This window comes from Cygnus olor, chromosome 20, assembly GCF_009769625.2.
Source record: "Cygnus olor isolate bCygOlo1 chromosome 20, bCygOlo1.pri.v2, whole genome shotgun sequence".
In the NCBI taxonomy this organism is placed as follows: Eukaryota; Metazoa; Chordata; class Aves; order Anseriformes; family Anatidae; genus Cygnus; species Cygnus olor.
Window position 1 is genome coordinate 6,704,847 of NC_049188.1, and position 20,712 is coordinate 6,725,558.

Below are 20,712 nucleotides of genomic sequence, written 5' to 3' on the forward strand. Positions count from 1 at the left end.
TCGCTTTGCCCGTCCTCCCTGCTCCCACCCGGCCCCCCACGTGCTTTAAGGAGCGCGTTACTCACTCGTTACTCGCTCGTGACCAGCGTGGCAGTACCTGGCCCTGCCCACGTTTGGCGATGGGAGCTTTCCCCCCTCCTCGCAGAGCTGTTCAGGACGACAGCACCTGGTGTGGCGGCGTTGGGGTTGACGCCCAGCTTGGCCTTGTCCCAAAAAGCTCAGCAAACAGGCGTCCCCTCCACGTAGCTCGTACCGAGTCCTCACACGGGGAGAGGGTCACACCGGGGGGCTGCCACATCTCCTGACCCGCAGTCCTGCGGCTGGGGGTGCCAAAAGGAGCCTGGAGCCCCCGCGGGGGGGGGGGGAGGAAGTACAGGGGGACGCAGAGCAGCACCGTGCCCCGTGGGGGGGCACCGCGGGCAGACAGGGCAGCGAGGGGTCTTTGCTCTGTGCCTGACCCACCAAAAGACGCCCAGCTTGTGTGGACGGGGAGGGAAAACAGCCCCGTGAGGAGCCCGGGGGCTTCTCCGGTGCCGCTGAGCGCGGAGCGGAGCCCACGGGGTGCCCCCAGGGCCCTGCAGCGAGGGGGGGGCACGGCCGGACCCCGGGGACGCAGACACCTGGCGGGCAGGCACCAAGCCAGGGCAGGACACGGTGATTAATGCTCTGATGGCAGCTAAGCCCCTCTGCGACCACGCTTTAATATCCGATACGGGGAGATCTGCCGGCACCTGCGAACGTGCCTGCGGATTAGGGGCGGCCGCGCCACAATCATCCGCGGATACTGCCTCAGATTAAGGTATTTCTCCAAAAGATTAGGCGGTATTAGGCCGGGGGGGGGGGGGGGGGAGCTGATCGGGAGCTGGCCCCGCCACGGCCTCACCGGCATTTAGGATATTGGACGGCATCGCAGGGACCGTGGGGCCCGGCGGTAATTCCGCACCCTAATGAAATCAGGGCGATAAACCCCGGTGCCGGGGGGGGGGGGGGGGGGGGGGGGGGGGGCCTCGCCGTGGCTACGGCTCGCCCAGGTTGGTGATGGCCGCGCTGTAGATGAGGTCGGAGATGGAGCCCAGCGAGGTGGGGAGGCCCCGAGCGGGGCTGTGGGGTGCTGGCGGGACGGGGACGGGGCCGGTGCCGTCGGGGGGCACCACGGGCAGACCCCGCTCCCCGGGTGGCGGCGACGGCGGCGGCTCCGGTTTGGCGCTGCGGATCCTGCGGGCACGGCGGTTCTGGAACCAGACCTGGGGGAGGCAATGAGACACCGGGAGGGATGGAAGGAGGTTGGGGACACCCTGCCGGGGGGTGGGGGGGGGGTGGGAGGGGGGTGGAGGGGGTCCCCCGGCCCCGCTCACCTGGATCTTGGCCTCGGGCAGCTGCGTGAGCTCGGCCAGGCGCTCCCGGGTGGCGATGTCCGGGTAGGGCACGGCGGCGAAGGCCCGCTCCAGCTCCGACAGCTGCCCCCGGCTGAACGTGGTTCTCCGCCGCTTCCGTGGCCCCCCCGGGGGTCCCGGGGACCGGTTCTCCCCCCCCGCCGCCGCCGCCGCCCCCCGCCCGCCGCCCGGTCCGCCCGCCCCGTCGGGGAAGCGGAGCAGCGGCTGGGGGGCGCGGGAGGTGCCCGGGGCCGCACTCATCCTGCCCGGCTCCCCCGGCCCCGCCGCCGCCCCGCTTTTTATCCCCTCCCGGGGGGGCTGGGACCGCCCCAGGCGGGCGGTGCTCACCCCCCCCCCCCCCCCCCCCCAGCTCCCCTCCCCGGTTCTCTCCCGGTGCCTCCCGGGGATGCTTCCCCAGTGGGTGCCCCCCCGACGGCAGCACCCCGCGGGGCTCGGGGACGGTGCCCCCAGCACCTCCGGCCCCAGGAACCCCGCCAGCTCCCAGCACTGCCCCCCCCCCCCCCCGACGGCTCCCCCCAAGAGCGGGCACCCAGAGGAACCCAGACCAAGGAGGGGGGCTCAGGGGTCCGGTGCCAGCACGTCGGGGAGCCCAGCTGATACCGACCCCCCCCGCGCCCCGTCCCCAGGACAAGATGACTCCGTGCAGCACCCACCCCCTGCCCCCAGCCTCTTCCCCCCCCACCCCGTGTCACCACGGCTCTCCCGCGGGGCTGGCACGGGTCAATGTTTAACCGAGCGGTGGTACCAGTTGTGCGGGGCGGCCCGGGGCCGGCTGGCGGTGGCTCCCAGCGGGGCCAAGCGGGTGCCGCCGCCGCCGCCCCAAGCGAGGGGTGCGGGGGGCGAATGGAGGCGGAGGGCGAGCGGGGCTGGGAGCCCCGACAGGGCACGAGGCCCAGAACGCTCCCACGGGGCCTGCGGCGACCGTAAGTCCACGGGAGATGGAGGGGACTGAGGCCACCCCGTGCCACAGTGACCAGGGCCTGAGCAGCCAACGTGGCCGCCTGGGTGGCTGGAGGGGGGGGCTGGCACCCCAAAAACGCTGGGGTGGGGGGGACAGGGGTGTCCCTGTGCGGGGATGTGGGGGATGCTGCACTCCGTCCCCTGCCAGGCGCTGGGGCGCAGCGGGGACAGGAGGAAAGGGTGAGCACAGCACGGGTGTGGGTCCCTGTCCTCGGGGTGCCCCGCACGTGGGGACACCCACCGCCCCCTGTTCCCCCAAGGAGCCCTGGAGCGGAGCAGGAGGGACCCGTGGTGGGGAAAGAAACGCGCCTGAGGGTGGTGCTAAGGTAAGGAGGACACGGTGGGCTTGGGGACATGGCAGGGATCAGACGCAGCACCAGCCTTGCATGGTCCAGGGGCACAGCGGGGCTCCCCGGGGTCTCCACGCGGTGACACCTCTGTGTCCCCCCCCTCACCCCCCCGGTTAGGGTCCGGCCGCTGACCTGCACGGAGACACGCCGAGGTGACCGGCGGGTGGTGCACAGCCTGGGCGACGGCACCGTCCACGTAAGTGCCACCTCCCCAAGGGGGCCAGGGGCCGTGGTCCCCCCCCCCCGCCCCGAACCACCGCCACCGTCCCCAGGTGAGCGCGGCCAGGCACGACGCCACCTTCGGGTTCAGCGCCGTCTTCGACGTGGGCGCCTCGCAGGAGGCCGTCTTCGAGGGCAGCGGGATGAGGCAGCTGGTGGAGCTGGCGATAGACGGGTGAGCCCCCCCCGTGAGCCCCCCCATCCCCACGTCCCCACCACGCGGGAGCCGTGCAGGCCTCACCGGGAGGTCTGCATTGCCGGGACGGGGCCGGGAGGTGGCATCTCTACACCGCAGCCTGGGGCCATGCCTGAGGCTCGGCCTCCTTCCCCAGCTTCTCCTGCACCGTCTTCGCCTTCGGACAGACGGGCTCGGGGAAGACCTACACCCTGATGGGGCCTCTGGGGCAGGTACAGCACCAGCCCCGATGGCAGGATGGGCTCCTCACGCCCCGTGGTGGGAGCGGGCGGGAGGTGAGGACGCGACATGACCGCTCGGCCTCCGCAGAGCGAGGCCCAGCCGGCGGCCCCGGCTGTGCTGGGGCTGATGCAGAGATCCTTCGCCTGCCTCCTGGAGCACAGCCGGAGCCACAGCCCCAGCCTGGCCCTCAGTGCCTCCTACCTGGAGATCTACAACGAGCAGGTAGGTGCCTGCACGGCCGCCCAGCCCGGCCCCGCTGCCACCCCGTGCCCCGGCCCTGTTGCCTCCCCTCCGCCGTCCCCCCCAGGTCAGGGACCTGCTGAGCCCTGGGCCGCCGTGCACCCTGCCCCTGCGCTGGAGCAAAACCCGTGGCTTCTACGCGGAGAACCAGCTCAGCGTGGACTTTGAGAGCCTGGAGGCCATCGTCGACCTGCTCCTGCAAGGTGCCGGGGCTGGGGCCACGTGGGGCACATTCGGGAGGTGCTGGACCCAGCGGTGGTGGTGCTGGGCACGGGGCGGCGTGCCCCCCCTGCAGCTCTCCATCCCGGCAGGTTCCCGGAGGCGCCGGACCTCTGCGCACGCCCTCAACAGGCACTCGAGCCGCAGCCACGCTCTCCTGACCATCCACATCCGCAGCCGAGCCGTGAGCACAAATCCTGCTCCGGGCACACGGGGGAGGGCTGGGGGGGCCCTGGCTCTGCGGCTGTGTCCTGCTCCCCGAGGATGTTTTGGTGGGGCTGGACACTGCAGTGGGCAACGGGGAAGGGGCAGGAGGGACGCAGGACCAGAGCATGACCCCGCAGTGTGTGTCGCCCCCACCTCCAGCCCAGCACCAGCCCCAGCAAGCAGGGCACGCTGTGCTTCGTGGACCTGGCCGGCAGCGAGCGGGTGAAGGACACCAGCTCCACCGGGGAGCTCTGCGTGGAGGCCAACAACATCAACCGCAGCCTGCTGGCGCTGGGTAAGAGCTGGGGACCCCCTGCAGCGGCTGCCGGACCCCGTCACAGCCCCAACACATGCTTTGTGGCTCGTCCTCCCTCAGGACACTGCATCTCCCTGCTGGCCAAGCCCCAAGGGAGGCGGACACACATTCCCTACAGGGACAGCAAGCTCACCCGGCTGCTGGCCCGCTCCCTGAGCGGCTGGGGCGTCACGCTGATGGTACGTGCATGGAGGAGGCTGGGCAGGGGGGTTCGGGGTGCACAGAGCCACGGGGTCTTGCCCCACGGAGGGGAAGGCTGGATGGGGATGGGAATGACCCTGGCTGGAGGCTCACCTGTGGCTCCTCCTCGTCGGCGGCAGGTCGCTTGCATCTCCCCATCCTCGCGCTGCCTCTCGGAGACGCTGAGCACGCTGCACTATGCCAGCCGAGCCTGCAGGGTCACCACCAGACCCGTGGCCAACAGGGTACGGCTGTAGGCAGGGGCAGGATGCTCAGCCCCGCTGCCGGGACCCCCCCCCGAGCCACCCCGTCGTGCTCCCAGGTCCCCCGGGAGAAGCTGCTGCAAACCTTGGAGGAAGAGATCCGGGCCCTGCAGCTGGAGAACCTCTCCCTGCGCCAGCAGCTCTGCCTGCCCACGGTGCCGACGAGGAGTGGGGAGGTGCTGGGGACCCCCCCGAGGCCGGGGGCACAGCCAGGCTGGGCGGGCAGGTACGGCCACATGGGGCCACCCGAAGGGCAGCTCCTGTCGGAGGGAGCCCCAGCCTGGCCCAGCCTCTACGGCCTCCTGCGGGACTTCGTGGTGGAGAACGAGCAGCTCAGGTATGGGGGGGGGTCCCGCTGGCACATGCGGGACCCACAAACAGGGGCTCCAGGAGCCGGAGGAGCAGCCAGAGCGCCCCCGGCCGGGCAGCACTCAGTGCCTGCCTCTCCCAGGGATGTGGATGTTTGCTTCAGGGAGGCTCTGGAGGCAGGGCTTGGAGGCTCGCTGGAGGCTGCCCATGCCCTGCCCTGCTCCCTCACTGCTCCCCAGGCGGCCCCACAAGTCCCCAGACCCTGGCGGTGACATCCCAGCCGTCCCATCCTGCAGAGGGCCCCGCAGCTCCTGCGGCAGCCAGGTCCCTCTCCGGAGCACCCACGTCCCGCTCGGCCACCCCACGCAGCTCCGGCAGCCCCACGCGACACCCGCCTCCGGGCACCAGCTGCCGGTGAGCGCGGGGACCACGGGCATCCCCGCGTGGGCTGCAAGGAGGCTGCACAAACACCCTCTGCCCTCTCCCTCTTACAGAAACTGCCTCCTGCCTCCGGCTGCCCCCAGTGCTGCCCCGGTTTGCCTGATGCCATCGTGCCCCAGGTATGGTTTGTGTCCTTTCCGAGGGGGCAGGCAGGGCGCAGCAGCACCCTGACAGCTCCGCTCGGTCCCCAGGTGCTGCCGGGGCTCCCCATGCCACAGCCGGTCCCCCTCGGCATCCCGCTGCCCAGCCAGGAGGATGCAGCTCTGCCCGGCTCCCGGCCACACCAGGGAAAGCGGTGAGAGATGGGGATGGGGCCGACCCGAGGGCATAATCTCGGGAAAGCCCCGGGGATGTGGGGAGGTGGTAAGTCAGGGTTTTGCTCATGGCAGGAGCCAGGGAAGGAGCAGGAGCTCGTCTCGGCGGCACCCGGTGCCACGGGACAGCCGGGAGCCACCGGGCCCCGAGCGCTGGCCCAGCCCCGAGAGAAGGGTCGTGCCTTCGGCCCCACCGTGGCCAGGCCCAGGCCTGCTGGAGCCTGGAGGTGAGCGGGGAGGGATGGGAAGAGCCTCAGGGTTTGGCACCTGCCCCATGGGGCTGCGGGCCTGATCCTGGGGTGCTGGAGACCTGACCCTGCCGGCTCCCGGCTGCCAGCCGCTGGAGCTGTCCCTCTGCCGCAGTGGGAGGAGGCCCCGGGCTGGCTGGCGGAGCAGATCTGAGCTGCCAGAGCCGCACCGGAGCCGGGACCAGCAGAGGGGACCCTGCACCCTGTAACCAGCCCCAGCCTGGCTACAGTTGGGGGCACAACCACAGCCCCCCGGGGCACAACAGAGCATAAGGACCACACGGCCCACGGGTGGCCAATTTCGCCCTGACGGACAGACAGACAGACCGACCGACCCTCCAGCCTGCACGGCGCTCGTGGTTTATTTTGGTCTAGCTACGGGCCATGGTGCTGGGCCCGCTTCAGGTGCTCTCCTCCCCGGGCTGCGGGCAGTCCAGCCAGTACTGGGCGATGGAGCGTGGGTAGCGGGGCTGCACCAGGTCCACGCGCTTGGTGCGCAGGTTGACGCGGTAGTATTTGTCTGAGGGGGGGACAGAGGGGGCTGTCAGCATGGTTTTGGGGCTGCTGCGAGCCCTCGCCGCCAGCCCCACGGCGTCCCAGGGCTCAGGGATGGCACAGAGCCAGAGGAGCCCCCCCAGCCCCAGGGGGTCCCCGTCCCGCAGCTCCCCAGACTCACCCCCGACGAAGAAGTAGACGCTCTGGAGGGTCTCGCACTGGGATCCCGACAGCCAGTCGCTTTCGGCGTCTGTGGAGTCGGAGTCGTTCTGCAGCCAGCTCCAGAACCCCAAATTCAGCGACCGTTGGTTCTTGTACCTCTTGCGCTGGCGGCGGGACTTCCTCCGGCGGGGCTGCTGCGATGCCACGTAGATCCTGCCGGCCATGGCAGCGTCCAGCCGGCTGGGGACCCCCCGCCAGTCTCTGCTGATGTACCGCGGGCTGCTCGCCCCGACTGGCAGGGAGGCAGAGGGAGAGTTAGGGGGGAGAAGAGATGTGCAGGAGCCAGCGTCTGCCCCACAGACAGCTCCCAGCACCTGTCCCATGGCATAAGGGTGCTCCGAAGGGTCCCCACCCGGATGGGATGTGTGATGGGGACACGGGGAGGCAGAGCCTGGATCCGACCCTCGCCAACCCCAAGGCTGGGAACAGCCCCGCTGGTGCTGAGCACCCTCTCCTCTTCTCCTCCTCTCATTTCTCCTGCCTTGTGTTGGGGTTTCCTACAACATCTTTAGCTCCCGTGGGAATAAACAGCCCCCGAGAGTAACACTGCTTTGTGAGGTGACTGTGACGGGCTCAGCAGCGTGGGACATGAGGGTGGCAGGGGTTGGATGTGAGCTGAGCACAGGGGGTCGGGGCAAGGGGGGGTCCCACACACAGCCTGGCACCGCAGCCCCAGGCACCGCGCCGCATCCTGGCCCTGCGCGTACTCATCCTGCTGCCGAAGAGGATCTGGAAGATGTCCTCCCAGCTGTCGCGGTTCATGAAGGCGTAGTGGTTGAACACGGTGGAGGGCGAGGACTTCTCGCACTCGGCCTGCGTGGGCTGGTGGGCGAAGTCATAGGACCAGTAGTACTTGTCTGCGGGAAGGACGCGGGGCTGTCAGCGCGGTGCTCGGGCACTCACAGCCCCTGTGGGCATCGGGGTGGTTTCGTGCCTTACCCTTGAAGAAATAGACTCGCTCATTGCCGTGGAAGCTGTGCGCCGGGAGGGCAAAGGCAGCGTCGATGTTGTTGGGGATGCCTTCGAAGCCGTCGGAGATGTTGCGCGGGTATCCGGGGTCCAGGGCCCCATCGTCGAAGCGCCAGTACTGGCTGCCCTGGGGGTGCAACGGGGACGGGGGCGGGGGGGGGACGGGGGTCAGCAAACCGGTGTGGAGTCCCCAGGCACAGGTGCTCTGGGGACAGCCACGGTGATTTGGGGACATCTGGCACCCACCTTGAAGAGGTACGTCTTGCCCTGGCAGTTGATGCGTGTGAAGGCCGCGTCGATGGGGCCCTCGATGCCCCAGACATCGCTGATGAGCTTGGGGTAGCCAGGCCGCACACTGCTCTCATCCAGCTCGTAGAAATACTTCCCTGCAGAGAGAGGGGATGTGGGAGGTAGGATTCCAGCTTGGCGGTACGTGCCAGGGCCCTTTGCCCCAGGGTACCTCGGAAAGCGTAAAGGGATCCGTTCTTCAGGTCGGTGAAGGCATTGAAAGGTTTCCTGCTGCACAGCTCCTCAGTTTCATCCTCGGGGCCCTGATCCGTGATCCCGTCGGAGGGGTTAGTGGTGGGCAGCTCCTGCACGGGCTCCTCCGTCTCCAGCAGCGGCTCCTCGGTGCCGAACTCGTCCTCCGACACCGTGGGCAGGAACGTGGGGGGTTCCGTGGGAGCTCTTGTGGGCGCTGCTGCCCCGGTGGGCGGCACCGTGCCGGTGTCGATAGGGAGGTTGTAGTCGAGGTAGTCGTCCTCTGGCAAGGCGAAGACATCTCCCCGGGTCACTGCGGGAGGGGACAGGTCAGTCCCAGGGAGCCCTGGGTGTCCCCACGCAGGGTTTGGGTGCTCTCAGACCCGCGGGGCCACACGCTATAGGCGGCACTGAGCTGGATGCCGAAAACACCCGGCACAGCAGCACCCCAGCGCTAAATCCCAGCCCTGCCATCACCCTGCAGACATGGGTGTGTGCAGAGCAGGGCCAGAGCTGGTGGCCTGGGACGCTTCCAGGAACCCCGAGGCCGGTGGCAGGAGCATGGGGGGTGGCGGGGCCGGTACCTTTGGCTTTGCAGACGGTGGAGTAGTCACTGCAGCAGCTCTGGTAGTACACGCAGAGGGTGTCGCACTGGCACTTCTGCATCGCGTTGAAGCCCTCATCGCAGCGACCCTCACAGGACTCTGCAAGGGATACCAGGCATGGAAGGAGCACCGCGGGGTGAAGGCAAATGCGGTCACATCCAGATTGAGGGGACCCAACATGGACACCCACCCCCGGGGGCTACGGGGGCACCACTCCCCACTCCCCCCCCCAATGCAGCCACGGTCCCCGATTTGTGCAGGACCACAATGGGGGGATTCACCCAGGGCTCCCCCACCGTCACCCCGTCCCCACGCCAGCTGCACCCGCGGGCCGCGAGCGGGGCTGGGGCTCACCTTCAGCAGCACGGGCCGGGGCGAGCAGGGCCAGCGCCAGGACAGGCAGCAGCAGCCTCATGGTGGGCATCCGGGAGCGCAGCCCTCCTGCGACTGAGCGGGCTGGAGAGTGGCCGCCGCCGGAGCCCCAGCATCCGCTGTTTGCTCAGCCTGCCCCGGCCGGGTAAAACAAACAGGGCAAGGTCAACACGGAGGGAGAAGGGGCAGAGGCTGCCCCTGCCCGCTCACCCCCGCAGCCCGAGCAGCCCTCGGAGGGCAAAGGGAAAAGCTCTGGGTTACGCTCTCCTAGAACAGCGCTGTTCTGGGGAGGGTTTGGGGATTTCTGACTTTCTCGATGGCAGCCGGGCTGGAAGCAGAAGTGGGAAGCCCCAAGGGAGGCAGGCACGGGATGGGGGCCGCTGCCACCGCTGCACCCACGGAGCAAGGGCCGGGGGTGAGTGGCCGTGTGGCAGAGGGGAAGCGCCGTGCGTTTTCACTGCAGTAGGCAAACAAAAGGCTGTGTATTTTGCTCCCATCATTCCCTTTCCGACAAATCTTTTCAGTTACTAATTAATGTCGACTCAGCTCTTTCGACAGCTCCTGATAACTCCGGGATGGTTATTTAATCGGGGCAAGGAGCAAATGCGCACGAGGCAACGGCAACACCACCTCCGGCAGGTCTCGCTGCATGGCACTGCTGGGCCAGGAGCTCCGCTGGGGTCTGCCCAGCCCGGAGTGGCAGCGTTGCCACGACGGGCTTCAAAAAGTGATGGGTTTTGGGGAGAGAAGACACCGAGTAGGCTGGCGGTGCCACTGCCCGCTTCTCCACGGGCTTTGCCCCTGCCAAGGGCAGTTCCCGGCACTGGCTGCTCCCACCCTTGCTGGGAAGAATCCAGCTTGGTGTCAAGAAACGCACTTCCACCCGCAGGGAGAGCCTTGGAGAGCCACCAGCAGCGGGCTGCCCCTTCTCCTGCAGCCCCCCTGACCCCTCCTGCCCCTCGGTCTCAGCTGTGTCACCCCTGGGTACAAGCTCTGCGAGGCTTTTGGGGTGGCTGGGATGAGAAGGGCTGGGCTTGGAGCTGCTCCTGCTGATCAGCTCATCCCAAGCTCACCGGCTGCCCTCCGGCCGCTCCCGGCCCCCGCCAATCTCCCGGCACATCTCTGCTGCTTGAAATCCCTCCCCAAAAGCAAAAGGAAGCGAAACAAAGCTCTCGGGGCTTGTCAGGGGGAGCCGAAGGGAACGGTTTGATTTTTGCCCCCTCTGAGGCAGCGAACCCTCCTGCCGTGCCGCACCACCACCCGTATCGCTGCCCGGGACTGATAACAGCTTATCAGGAAATCTCTTACTGTTCTGTGCCGAGGGTCTGCGGCAGTCCTGCGCTGCTCGGGTCGCCTTGTTTACTGTCTGCTGCCGTGAGCTAAGGTCCCTTCCTGCGTCTGTCCCTGTGTATTGGATTCAGAGAGGATTAAAAGCAGCTCCGTGGCATTAAAACCTCAACTTGAATTTAAGTCCCAGTCTGAGCTGGCAGCAGGCTGCTTTTGAAGCCAAGGATTTAAGCTGCTCCTCCCAGCACTGGCGAGCAGCATCCCAAGCATTTCTGCCCTGAGCACGTCCGGCCTGGAAAAAGAAAATAAAAGGGGCCCAGGCTGCCTCTGCTCTTTCTTTTATCATGCAAATCCCAAGCCCACCCAGAAGAGCTGCTCTGAATTTCCGCCACGGCCAGGGGAGCTGCTCAGCCCACCACAATGATAGAAAATACATCCAATCCACAGAGCCAAGAGGGCCACAGCCACGCCGTGACCACAGCCGCCGCTGTGCCATCGCCCTGCACCCCCTTCCCCGGCTCTGGGTGCGGAGGGTCCCAAGGAGGTCGGCCACAAAGGCAACAGGGGGGGTCCCTGGGGGTGATGGGGGGACAGCAGGGGCTGCAAGAGGAGGGCTGGGGGTCCTGCAGAGCATCTGCAGCGAGGAGGGGGCTGCTGCGGAGGAGCCCCTCCTCGGAGAGGCGGTCCCTGGCGCGGGTGACATCAGCTGCTGGGGAGCTGGGATGCTGAGCCTGGCCCTGGCGAGGCGGCTGTGCCATCGCTTCCAGCTCCACCCCACACAGCTCAGGGGTCCCCCCCCACCCCCCCAAAAAAAAAAAAAAAGAGCCCGCTGTCCCTGTCTGGGCGGGCCCGGCGGGTGCTGAGGATGCTGCGCTAGGGGCTGCGGATGGTGCTCACCCTGCTCGTCTCCGTCTACAAACTGTGCCGCTTCTTCGCCATGTCGGGCGCGGAGAGGCTGGCGGTGCCCGAGTGCGTGAGCCAGGCAGGGTGCTGGGCCGGTGGTGGCAGCTCCGGGGAGCGCCGTGAGGTTTCTCCCGGGGTGAACACGGACGTACGGGCGGCCCTGGACCGCATCCTGCCCGCCCTGCAGCACTCCATCGCCTGTGCCAAGCAGGCGGCCGGCCCCGCCGAGCTGAGGAAGGCCATCGGCGAGGTTTTCCAGCTGGTGGAGGAGGCCTGGGGGATGCCCACGCTGGGGAGGGACGTGGCCAAAGTGCTGTGCGACGTGATCCGCCTGGAGGGAGGCCTGGACCTGCTGCTCAACCTGCTCTACACGGCGGAACTGGAGACCAAGTGCCAGGCGGGGAAGCTCCTGGAGCAGATCCTGGTGGCAGAAAACAGGTGAGTCTGCAAAAAGCCTTCCCTGCCTCACGCAGCAGGGATTTCTTCTACCTGTGTCCCCCACATTTCCCTGCTCCTGGCACTCCCAGCTCACCAAGCCCCTCTGCTCCATGCCGCAGCTCCCCACTTGCACGCAGGGTCCCTGGGCAATGCCCTGACCCGCAGCTGGAGGAGCAGAAGCAGCCCCAGCACAGGGGATGCTGGCGAGGAGCGGGGCATCCTCACCAGCCACCCCCAGCCCACGGCCACCCAGGTGTCCCCAAAAAGCCCTCTGAGGGTGAGCTGGGACAGGTTGGCTGGCCCAGAGCATCTGACCCAGAGGGTGAGAGGCACGGCTACCCCTTAGCCATCACCACAGCGGGAGGAGGAGGAGGATGGAGCTGGTGCCCAGAAATTTCCTGCTGCTGACGGGGTGGAGTGGAGGCCATAAGGAGGGGGCCGGCTGGTGGTCCTGGGAGCCCCCAGCCTGTGGCTCCTAGATCGGAAGCTGGAGATGCACACGCTGCGCCCCGGGACAGGTGAGGGCATGCAGCTGGCTCTGCCAGAGCATCGGCACGGATGGAAGTGTGCGTGTGCACACGTGTGTGCACGAGGCATGTACAAGCATGCACACGTGGCACCCGGCACACCTGAGCGCACGACCACCACCTGAACAGCCCGGGGGTTTCCCTCCATCCCCGTGGTCGCTGCTCATCCCTTTGCCCAAAACCCCAAATTAGCAGACAGCTCCTGAGGCTCCAGTTTGGGGGCTGGGCAGCCAGTTTTGGCGCAGCACGCCCGAGCCCAGACTGCCCCAAACCAGCACATTGGGAGCACGCTGAGGAAGCCTGGCCAGAGCTTATGGTCCTGCCCCAGCCTCAGGCACAACGCACCGCGCTGTCGGGTCGTGGACTCGCAGCCTGGCCCCTGGTGAGTGCCGTGGCAGGAAAAAGGAGCAGCGGCTAAATCGGGCAAGTCCATTAGAGTGGAATTAATCCCAGGAAACCGCTGGCACGGTCTGAGCGCAGCACTTATCTTCCTGGCAGGAGACAGCACTGCCGGAGCCGCCATCTCTGCCCCAGGAGCAGTTTGTAGCCCCCAGCCCCTCACCGCTGACCTGGGAGGGCTGTGGCTGCCACCCGCCCCCTGGCCGGGCTGGGAGCCAGCCACAGGGTGCAGGATTTTTTTTCCAGAGCTCTCCACAACGTTTGCCCCAAGGTCAGCCCCAGCCACATGGGCTGCAGGCTTCCCAGAAACGCCCGTCCTGCCTGCCAGCGTGGGGAGGCTGCGGTGCCCTTGGCCCCAGCATCGCCGGGGGGCGAACACGTCGCTGCCATCAAGGGTTTGGGTTCTGTGGGAACAGCACGGGGCAGCCGCGCTTGCAAATGGAGCAGAGCCACTAAAATCGTTCATGTCTAAGGCCAGGAGAGCGCTGCTCCTCACGCGGGGCAGCCAAGTGCCTGCTGTTTCCCCCTTCTTCAGCCCACAGCCTTTGGGCACGGCCCCATCCAGGCGCCTTGTCCAGGTCCCCATCCAGAACAGCACAGGGCTGTGCGTGGCTGCATCCCAGCAGGTCACAGAGCAGCCAGAGGACAGCGCTGGCTGGGGGCAAACGGGTTTTCAGCCCTGAGCACGAAGCAGCTCACACGCACCCAGGAGAGCTGGCTGAACAGATCTGCCTGGCCTTAGCCCACCCTGCACTGCTGGTTCCTACATGTGTCTTACCCAGAGCTGGAGAGACGGGCACGGTGGTCACCTCCTCCAAGGCCTGTCACATCTTGCTGTGCCACAGCCCGGTGGCACATCTGGCAGCTGTGACCCACGGGGAGACATCCAGCTGTCATGGGGCACACACCACCAAGGCCCTCACCCGCCTGCACCTCTCCTTCCTGCAGGGATCGGATCGCTCGGATCGGTCTGGGGGTGATCCTGAATTTAGCCAAGGAGCGGGACATCCCCCCACTGGCGCAGAGCGTCTCCGGGATCCTGGAGCACATGTTCAAGCACACCGAGGAGACCTGCTCCCAGCTCATCTCCGACGGGGGCCTGGATGCCATCCTCTACTGGTGCCGCTGGACGGACCCCGTCGTGCTGCGGCACTGCGCCATGGCCTTGGCCAACTGCGCCATGCACGGCGGGCAGGCCAACCAGCGCCTGATGATCGAGAAGAGGACGGCCGAGTGGCTTTTCCCGCTGGTGTTCTCACGGGACGACGAACTGATCCGCCTGCACGCCTGCCTGGCCATCACGGTGCTGGCCACCAACAAGGAGATCGAGAAGGAGGTGGAGCGCTCGGGGACGCTGGCGCTCGTGGAGCCCTTCATCGCCTCGCTGGACCCGGAGCGCTTCGCGTGCCGCATGCTGGGCAGCAGCGACAACAGCCAGGGCAGGACGGCCGAGGACCTGCAGCGCCTGGTCCCCTTGCTGGACAGCTCGAGGCTGGAGGCACAGTGCATCGCTGCCTTCTACCTCTGCGCCGAGGCTGCCATCAAAACCAGGCAGAAGCAAACGAAGGTAAAAGGGGAGGTTGGCCCCGGGGAAAGAGGTGCCAAAAGGAAAAGGTGCTGCCGCTGCATCTCGGTGTGTTTTGTGCCCCTCTGAACTCACCCAGCACCCCAGTCCCAGCACGGGGCTGGGAAAGCAAAGTGACACCCCTTCCCTTCGTGTCCCCAGATTTTCAGCGAGATCGGGGCCACACAGAGCCTGAAGCGGGTAGTGTGCTACTCCACCAGCAGCACCACCTCCTCCCTGGCCAAAAAGGTGCTGCGCATGATAGGGGAGGAGGTTCCTCGGCGCATCCTGCCCACGGTGCCCAACTGGAAGCCCTGCGAGGTGCAGACGTGGCTGCAGCAGATCGGATTCAACAAATACTGCCAGAGCTTCCTGGTAGGGCTGTGCGCTGGGACAGGGGCACCTGCGTGGGTCCTTCTGCCCCATCCTGCAGCAGAGGTGCAAAAATCTCACCCAAGAGTTTTCCCATGCCCAGCTGCCCCCCTCACACGTCAGCACTGGGTGGCCCTGCCATCCTCTCCCATGTCCCTCTGCATGCACCAAGCAAGGGCTGCTGTCCCAGGGAGAAACTTTAGCCCAAATATTTCGGGACAGAGATCTTGTGGGTGCCAGGCCTCCACCAGTCCCGCGGGCCTGAGCGTAGTGCCAGCCAGACCCCACAGGTCTGGGTCTCCAGCCTGGATTTCTCTCGGCAGGACCACCAGGTGGACGGGGACATTCTCCTGAGGCTGACGGAGGAGGAGCTGCAGGAGGACCTGGGGATGGCCTCCAGCATCACCCGTAAGAGGTAGGAGTGCTACCAGGGCACGCTGGCCTCACACACAGTCATCACCATGCTGGCAGAGCCAAGGAGAAGGCGTGTGCCTCTTGCAAGGACAAGAAGAGGGATTCCCCGAATGGGAAACCCGGACTGCCAGGGCTTTTCCAGAACAGTATGTGACCCAGAGGATGCGACGTGCAGGCGTGGGGTGGGGAGAGGCCAGCTGTGGCATAGAAACTGGGAGGCTGCAGGTTACCCAGAAGGGGGTGAACTTACCGAGCCCCTTGTCCCTTAGCTGAGCTCCTCGTGCCTCTGCGCCCTGAGGACCAGCACAACCACAGCCATGCAGACGTTTGTCCCCATTTTGTTCATTCTGCACCACGGCACGTTGGTGCAAACCCCCCTGTTGCAGCTAAAGATGTGCTGCCAAACATCTCTAGGTCCTGCCTGGTCCAGCAGGGGAAGGGGGCCTTCCCCACACTTTCACTTTTTCCTCTGCCAGGTTTTTCCGGGAGCTGACGGAGCTGAAAACCTTCGCCAACTACTCCACCTGCGACCGCAGCAACCTGGCCGACTGGCTGGGCGGCATCGACCCCAAGTTCCGGCAGTACACCTACAACCTGCTGACCTGCGGCATCAACCGCAGCTTCCTGCACCGCGTGACGGAGCAGCAGCTGCAGGACGACTGCCACATCGCCACCGGCTTCCACCGCGTCCGCATCCTCTCTGCCGCAAGGGGTGCGGGTGCCGCCACCGCCGGCTGCGCGGGGATGAGCGTTGGGGTTTGTTTGGGACGAGTGCTCAGGCACTTTTTAATTTTTGGTTGCTGTTTGTTCTGCCTTAGAAATGCTTCACTCCCCTATAACGCTGCAAACTGCGTCGGATGGGACCGATGTGTTTATCAGCTACCGGAGGAGCACCGGCTCGCAGCTGGCCAGGTGGGTGCTGCGGGCAGCGTCACGGCGCTGGGGTAAGGGCACGGAGCCACGAAGGGGAGGGGGGAGCTGCCAAAACCTGCTGTGCAGATGGGGACAACAAGCACCAAAAGCTGCACGGTGATCCAGTAAATTCCCAGTCCCATCACTGCCACCCTCCTCTGACACTGACTCACCCTCTTCTTGCACTATGCTGGTGGAGCCGCAGGAGGCGGCAGCAGGGTGCTGGTGTCTTGCTCCTTGTCTTGTGCATGAGCCCAGCCGCCTGTAAGCAGGCTGGGCTGGCAGCTGGCATCTCAAGGACGATGCCCTCTGCTGCTCCTTGGTCTCACAACGTCTTGGCCGACGTGGTGGGACAGCACACAAAGCCCAGGCGCCGTCTCCTCTCGCCACCAGCCTGCTGAAGGTCCACCTGCAGCTGCACGGCTTCAGCGTCTTCATCGACGTGGAGAAGCTGGAGGCAGGGAAGTTCGAGGACAAGCTGATCCAGAGCGTCCTGAGCGCCCGCAACTTTGTGCTGGTCCTCTCGCCCAACGCGCTGGATAAGTGCATGGCAGACCCCGAGTGCAAAGACTGGGTGCACAAGGTAGGAGATGCCAACGGGTGGGAGCCCGGTGGTGATGGGCTGGCGCAGGCCATAACCCGAGCACTTGGTGTTCCTGCAGGAGATTGTGACGGCCCTGAACTCTGGAAAGAACATTGTACCCGTTACAGACCATTTTGAGTGGCCTGACCCAGAAACCCTTCCCAAGGACATGAGGGCTGTCCTGAAATTTAATGGCATCAAGTGAGTAGGGAGGAACTGGCACCGCGGGGCTGGTTCCTTGACACGAGCAGAGAAGGGCTTGCATAAGCAGTAGCAAAGAGCACAAGGAAACTGGGGAGAAAGAGATGAGGGAGGTAGAAGAGGCCAAAGGGAAGCTGAGTCACTTCAGATACTCCGGAGCGCCAGGGAGCAAAGGTCCCCACCATGGTTCTACTCTGGATCGCAGAGCTGCCACCCCACTGCCGTTGGGAGGACGCCCATCCTTGGGCCCCCGGTCCCCCAGGCAGGAGCATCCCGAGCTGCCCGCAGCCCTCCTGCCCTGCGTTCCCCAAGGGGAAGGGGTTTTGCTGTATCATCCAGTGTTTCTGCATTTCCCGAGGGGAAAAGGGGTGCTCCCGGAGAGCTGGGGTGGAGGAAGGGGGACTCTGCCTCCCGGCTCACATGCGCTGAGCTGGCTCGTGGCATCTCGCACAACAAAAAAAGTTAACTTCAGTTTTCCTCTCAAATGCAGATGGTCCCACGAGTACCAGGAGGCCACAATCGACAAAATCATCCGCTTTCTCCAGGGCCGGTCCTCCCGGGACTCTTCTGCGGGGTCGGAGAATGGCCTGGACTGTTTGCCCTCTCTCGGGCAGACCTAGGAGCAGCACGGCTGCCTCAGCCGCTCCGGAGACTTTCCAGGTGACCCCTTTTCACATGGGGCCAAGTTTCTCCCTCTAGATTTTCCCCCATCCTAGTACCACCCCTACCCTCTCTCCCTCAGGACCTGCCCCACCTCTTGGCTTGAGACCAGGCCGTGGCTCAGGCAGCCATGGGGCGTTAGCCCCCCTCCACCCTCCAAATGCAAGCCCTTGGGGCTGAAAGGCCAGCGCTCCCTCGTAGGGTGCCCGGTGAGCCTCCAGGGCAGCCCCTGGGACAGACAAGCCATCTTTCAAGCCATCCCTTGGGGCAGCAGGACTTGCAGGCTGAGCCGCCCACAGCACAGGGGGTGCAGGGGGGACCAGGACAGTCCAGCCCCCTGCAGAAGGCTGCAGCTCCCCCCAGAGATGCACCCAAAGAGGAGGAACCTCCCAAGGAGCAAAAGCTGTAGGATTTTCAAGGGGTTTGTTGCAGGAGGACATGGGAGAGAGCACTTGGGAGGAAACAGTCTGTAAGCATCTCATGGCCTCTGCTGGGTGCTGCAGGAACATCGTTGTGCTTAGGTGTGGGTGGGAAAGAGCAAATAAAAGCTAAGCCCTAACAAAATCCCTGTGTTTGGGAAAGATAACACACACAGGCCTTCTAAACTGCTCGGCAGAAGCTCTCTCTTCCCCAGCAATATCCCTTTATTACCCGAGCTTGCTCCCTCCTCGAGGCCTTTCTCCTCCTAATGCTGCAAAACCACTTTGTGCTCTTAGCTCTGGTGACAGAAGTTTGGCTTTAGATCACAGGAAGTTTCCAAAGGGTCTTTACAAAAAGTGCTTTTAAAACACCACCTTTCCCTCCATCCGGTGTCTCAGCTTTACACACGATCAGGTGCCTTTATTTATCCGTAAGGCACAGGAGGCTGGATTGCGACTCTGCAAAACGTATATCCACGCAGATACGGAAGATGCTAACTGCTGTACTGTACTTGTGGAGATGTTTTACACTGGCTGCATTGTATTCTGTTGTCGGTGCTCCACAGCAGATCTCCTAATCTCCTACGGTCCGTTCCTTTGAGCAGGGGCTGGCACATCCCTTTGCTGACAAGCACTTACCCCGACAGCCCTGGCTAAGCTCCTCCGGCTCAGGGACGTCCCCACGCTGCTGAATGCAATACCAAATAGCACTTGTTTCCTTCTACTAGCCTCTTCCCAACACCCACCAGATCTTTCTGTAGCTACTCACCACGAAATAGCAGGTAAGAGCCGACGTTGACGCAAAGGGCAGGTGGAGGCTGCTAGGTGTGAGCACAGGCTGAGAGCACCCCGACACGCCTCTGAATTCTGCCCTCCTGGCCTTGTCCTGCTTCTCACACCTGCTCGGAGGGTGATCAGGCTTTCGACAACATGGCATTTTGCAATTAGGACCAGACACTGCAACTCCTACCTGAGTTCTTCTTTTTTGGTGCAGAGCAAAGTTAATAATGCAAAAGACTTCCTCATTCAGGACACACTCAAGAGCAAGTGCATGCCATGCCCAGGGAGCACCAGCCTGCCCAGCACTCCGGGGATCAGGCTGATGCAATAGAAGAAAATTCCTCAGCCTGTCCCAGCTCAGGTTAACCCACCCTTTCCAGGAGGCAATGAGGAGGCACAGCTACATTCCAGCCCACGAGCACTCACCTTGGCTCTCCGTGAAGCCTCGCTACCTGCCTTAGCTGGCATGAACATTAACACATTTCCTTTTGGCTTGCATTTATGAGCATATCATAAGAAGAAAAGTAAGTTAAATTCTGGTGCTTAATCAGAGCTTTATGGATAGCTCTTATCAGCTCACAGATAATGGCATCTTTGCTCTCCAATGAAAGGTTAATAGCTAGGTCTGCCCAGCATTCACCAGAAATAGCATCACCTAATCTTCAGATTAAGTACGAGGAAGGCAGCAGATCAGCCCAAAGGTGAATCTGCCAAAGGATAAAAGCAACTTGTGAGCCGCTTCAGGGAAAAATCCTGAGTAATTTATTGAAGGTCAAGGTCTCTGTGGCCATTAAAGGAGTACCACACAAACAGTCCAGAGGATTTTTCTCTCTACAATAATACACGGTAAGATTCTCGTGTCTTGTGTCCCAGGAGCTCTCTAGCATTTAACCTCCTCACCCTCCACTCAATAGACAAGATTTAGTTGTCCTCTACAGCTTCGGTGTCCTACCTGCAATGAGATCACATCCCATGCCCCAGCTGCCCAGACTGTAACTCATCCTGTTTCCCTGTTACGCGATTATCTTCACCCTGATGAACTCACTGCTCTTGACAAAACATCCCATGCCCATCCACTTCCAGACAAAGCAGACATCCCCAAAGAGATCATAGAATATCTGAGTTGGAAGGGACCCACTAGGATCATTGAGTCCAACTCCTAAAATAAATGCTTCTGTTCTCACCCTTCCTTATCCCTTTGCCATGCTATGTCAGAAAGTATTTAAAGCTGTTCTATTGGACATTATTAATAAATTTGGTTTATACTCTAAATCCCAACCTCTTTTATGTTTGTGTCACATGCTTCTTTCCCTGCAGCCTTCTCACATTTGCTCTCTTCCTGTCACGCTCTCTCATATGCTGACAGGGCCGGGCTTGCTGGCAGCAGAATTCACATTTTCCAGGCACCATTCTCTGCGGGGTTCACACTTCAGGTTCATCTTGCATGGGCTGATGTAGCTCACTGCAACCCCAGGGACTCTCTACCTGCTGCCCACGCTCACAATGCATGGATCATGCACTTGCTTGTAGTTCTTGGAGGAGAGCCTAGAAAAACTTCAATTTTTCTAATAGGGCTTAACAGTTCCTATTGAATTTTGCCTTTGCAAGCACCCTGACACAAACAGCAAAGCAGAGCCAGTACACAAGTTTCACTTCACTGCGCAACATTTAGCAGCTGCTACCATTGGAGTCTGTGGAATCTGTTGGTGGAGAAGAAACTTGCCTCACAACCGACTCAGCTACAAACATCTAATGCAACACTCGCAGCATGCCCTGATCCTGGGGGAGGATAATTCTGGGCTTAGCCCATGAATCAGACAAGTAACTCCTGCCTACAGCCACCGGCACAGCTACACAGACCAAGTGGCATAACAAATAAGGTCTCAGTCTTCCTACTTCTCCACCTCCTGCTTCCTTACTCCCGAGTTCTACTCTTATCACAAACTCCTAACGAACAGGGAACGACGTTGTATAAGCATTTCACATTTACTGCATATTTAAGGACAGGTTACATGCTATGCACTGCTGCAAG

General features: G+C 63.7%; 4 protein-coding genes across 8 annotated transcripts; 2 read left to right on the forward strand and 2 right to left on the reverse strand.

The window, feature by feature from the left end:
* Positions 1 to 15: 15 nt before the first annotated feature.
* Positions 16 to 6,289, forward strand: KIF12 (kinesin family member 12). 4 transcript variants are annotated; one of them, XM_040532987.1, is made up of 15 exons: positions 1,913 to 2,900; positions 2,977 to 3,098; positions 3,256 to 3,331; positions 3,429 to 3,563; positions 3,649 to 3,784; positions 3,893 to 3,984; positions 4,167 to 4,302; positions 4,384 to 4,502; positions 4,644 to 4,748; positions 4,826 to 5,103; positions 5,315 to 5,489; positions 5,570 to 5,635; positions 5,708 to 5,811; positions 5,906 to 6,057; positions 6,168 to 6,289. In XM_040532987.1, the coding sequence occupies exons 2-15, from the start codon at positions 3,067 to 3,069 to the stop codon at positions 6,230 to 6,232; spliced, it is 1,671 nt and encodes a 556-aa protein (XP_040388921.1). In that variant the 5' UTR covers positions 1,913 to 2,900; positions 2,977 to 3,066; the 3' UTR covers positions 6,233 to 6,289. The 4 variants fall into 4 exon arrangements, with proteins under 4 accessions (XP_040388917.1, XP_040388921.1, XP_040388918.1 ...); XM_040532983.1 differs by adding an exon at positions 16 to 799 and having other exon boundaries at positions 2,615 to 2,900; positions 3,649 to 3,984; positions 4,167 to 4,502; XM_040532984.1 differs by having other exon boundaries at positions 3,649 to 3,984.
* SEBOX (SEBOX homeobox) lies at positions 782 to 1,634 on the reverse strand. The gene is made up of 2 exons (XM_040532933.1): positions 1,356 to 1,634; positions 782 to 1,244 (listed from the first exon to the last, which is right to left on the reverse strand). Exons 1-2 carry the CDS (start codon positions 1,632 to 1,634, stop codon positions 1,017 to 1,019), a joined length of 507 nt encoding a protein of 168 aa, XP_040388867.1. The 3' UTR covers positions 782 to 1,016.
* A 126-nt stretch (positions 6,290 to 6,415) lies between the features above and the next one.
* VTN (vitronectin) lies at positions 6,416 to 10,781 on the reverse strand. Of its 2 annotated transcripts, none has more exons than XM_040532993.1 (9): positions 10,530 to 10,781; positions 9,204 to 9,353; positions 8,829 to 8,948; positions 8,225 to 8,557; positions 8,011 to 8,150; positions 7,735 to 7,891; positions 7,503 to 7,652; positions 6,755 to 7,027; positions 6,416 to 6,598 (listed from the first exon to the last, which is right to left on the reverse strand). In XM_040532993.1, exons 2-9 carry the CDS (start codon positions 9,271 to 9,273, stop codon positions 6,480 to 6,482), a joined length of 1,362 nt encoding a protein of 453 aa, XP_040388927.1. In that variant the 5' UTR covers positions 9,274 to 9,353; positions 10,530 to 10,781; the 3' UTR covers positions 6,416 to 6,479. The 2 variants fall into 2 exon arrangements, with proteins under 2 accessions (XP_040388927.1, XP_040388926.1); XM_040532992.1 differs by having other exon boundaries at positions 9,204 to 9,363; positions 10,530 to 10,779.
* Positions 10,782 to 10,828: 47 nt separating this feature from the next.
* On the forward strand, positions 10,829 to 19,944 carry SARM1 (sterile alpha and TIR motif containing 1). The gene is made up of 9 exons (XM_040532979.1): positions 10,829 to 11,849; positions 13,724 to 14,342; positions 14,502 to 14,714; positions 15,035 to 15,126; positions 15,602 to 15,837; positions 15,944 to 16,037; positions 16,431 to 16,620; positions 16,700 to 16,821; positions 17,312 to 19,944. The coding sequence occupies exons 1-9, from the start codon at positions 11,395 to 11,397 to the stop codon at positions 17,439 to 17,441; spliced, it is 2,151 nt and encodes a 716-aa protein (XP_040388913.1). The 5' UTR covers positions 10,829 to 11,394; the 3' UTR covers positions 17,442 to 19,944.
* The last annotated feature ends 768 nt before the right edge of the window (positions 19,945 to 20,712 follow it).

Excerpts from the sequence above, each read along its gene's own strand:
- SEBOX (XM_040532933.1), bottom strand. The coding sequence starts at position 1,634 with ATGAGTGCGGCCCCGGGCACCTCCCGCGCCCCCCAGCCGCTGCTCCGC. Across the intron at positions 1,245-1,355 it reads TGCCCGAGGCCAAGATCCAG|GTCTGGTTCCAGAACCGCCG; the intron begins GTGAGCGGGGCC and ends TGCCTCCCCCAG.
- KIF12 (XM_040532983.1), top strand. The coding sequence starts at position 3,067 with ATGAGGCAGCTGGTGGAGCTGGCGATAGACGG. Across the intron at positions 3,332-3,428 it reads TGATGGGGCCTCTGGGGCAG|AGCGAGGCCCAGCCGGCGGC; the intron begins GTACAGCACCAG and ends CGGCCTCCGCAG. Across the intron at positions 5,490-5,569 it reads CCTCCGGGCACCAGCTGCCG|AAACTGCCTCCTGCCTCCGG; the intron begins GTGAGCGCGGGG and ends TCCCTCTTACAG.
- VTN (XM_040532993.1), bottom strand. The coding sequence starts at position 9,273 with ATGCCCACCATGAGGCTGCTGCTGCCTGTCCTGGCGCTGGCCCTGCTC. Across the intron at positions 8,949-9,203 it reads CCCGGCCCGTGCTGCTGAAG|AGTCCTGTGAGGGTCGCTGC; the intron begins GTGAGCCCCAGC and ends TATCCCTTGCAG. Across the intron at positions 6,599-6,754 it reads CGTCTACTTCTTCGTCGGGG|ACAAATACTACCGCGTCAAC; the intron begins GTGAGTCTGGGG and ends TCCCCCCCTCAG.
- SARM1 (XM_040532979.1), top strand. The coding sequence starts at position 11,395 with ATGGTGCTCACCCTGCTCGTCTCCGTCTACAAACTGTGCCGCTTCTTC. Across the intron at positions 14,715-15,034 it reads AATACTGCCAGAGCTTCCTG|GACCACCAGGTGGACGGGGA; the intron begins GTAGGGCTGTGC and ends TTCTCTCGGCAG. Across the intron at positions 15,838-15,943 it reads CATCCTCTCTGCCGCAAGGG|AAATGCTTCACTCCCCTATA; the intron begins GTGCGGGTGCCG and ends GTTCTGCCTTAG.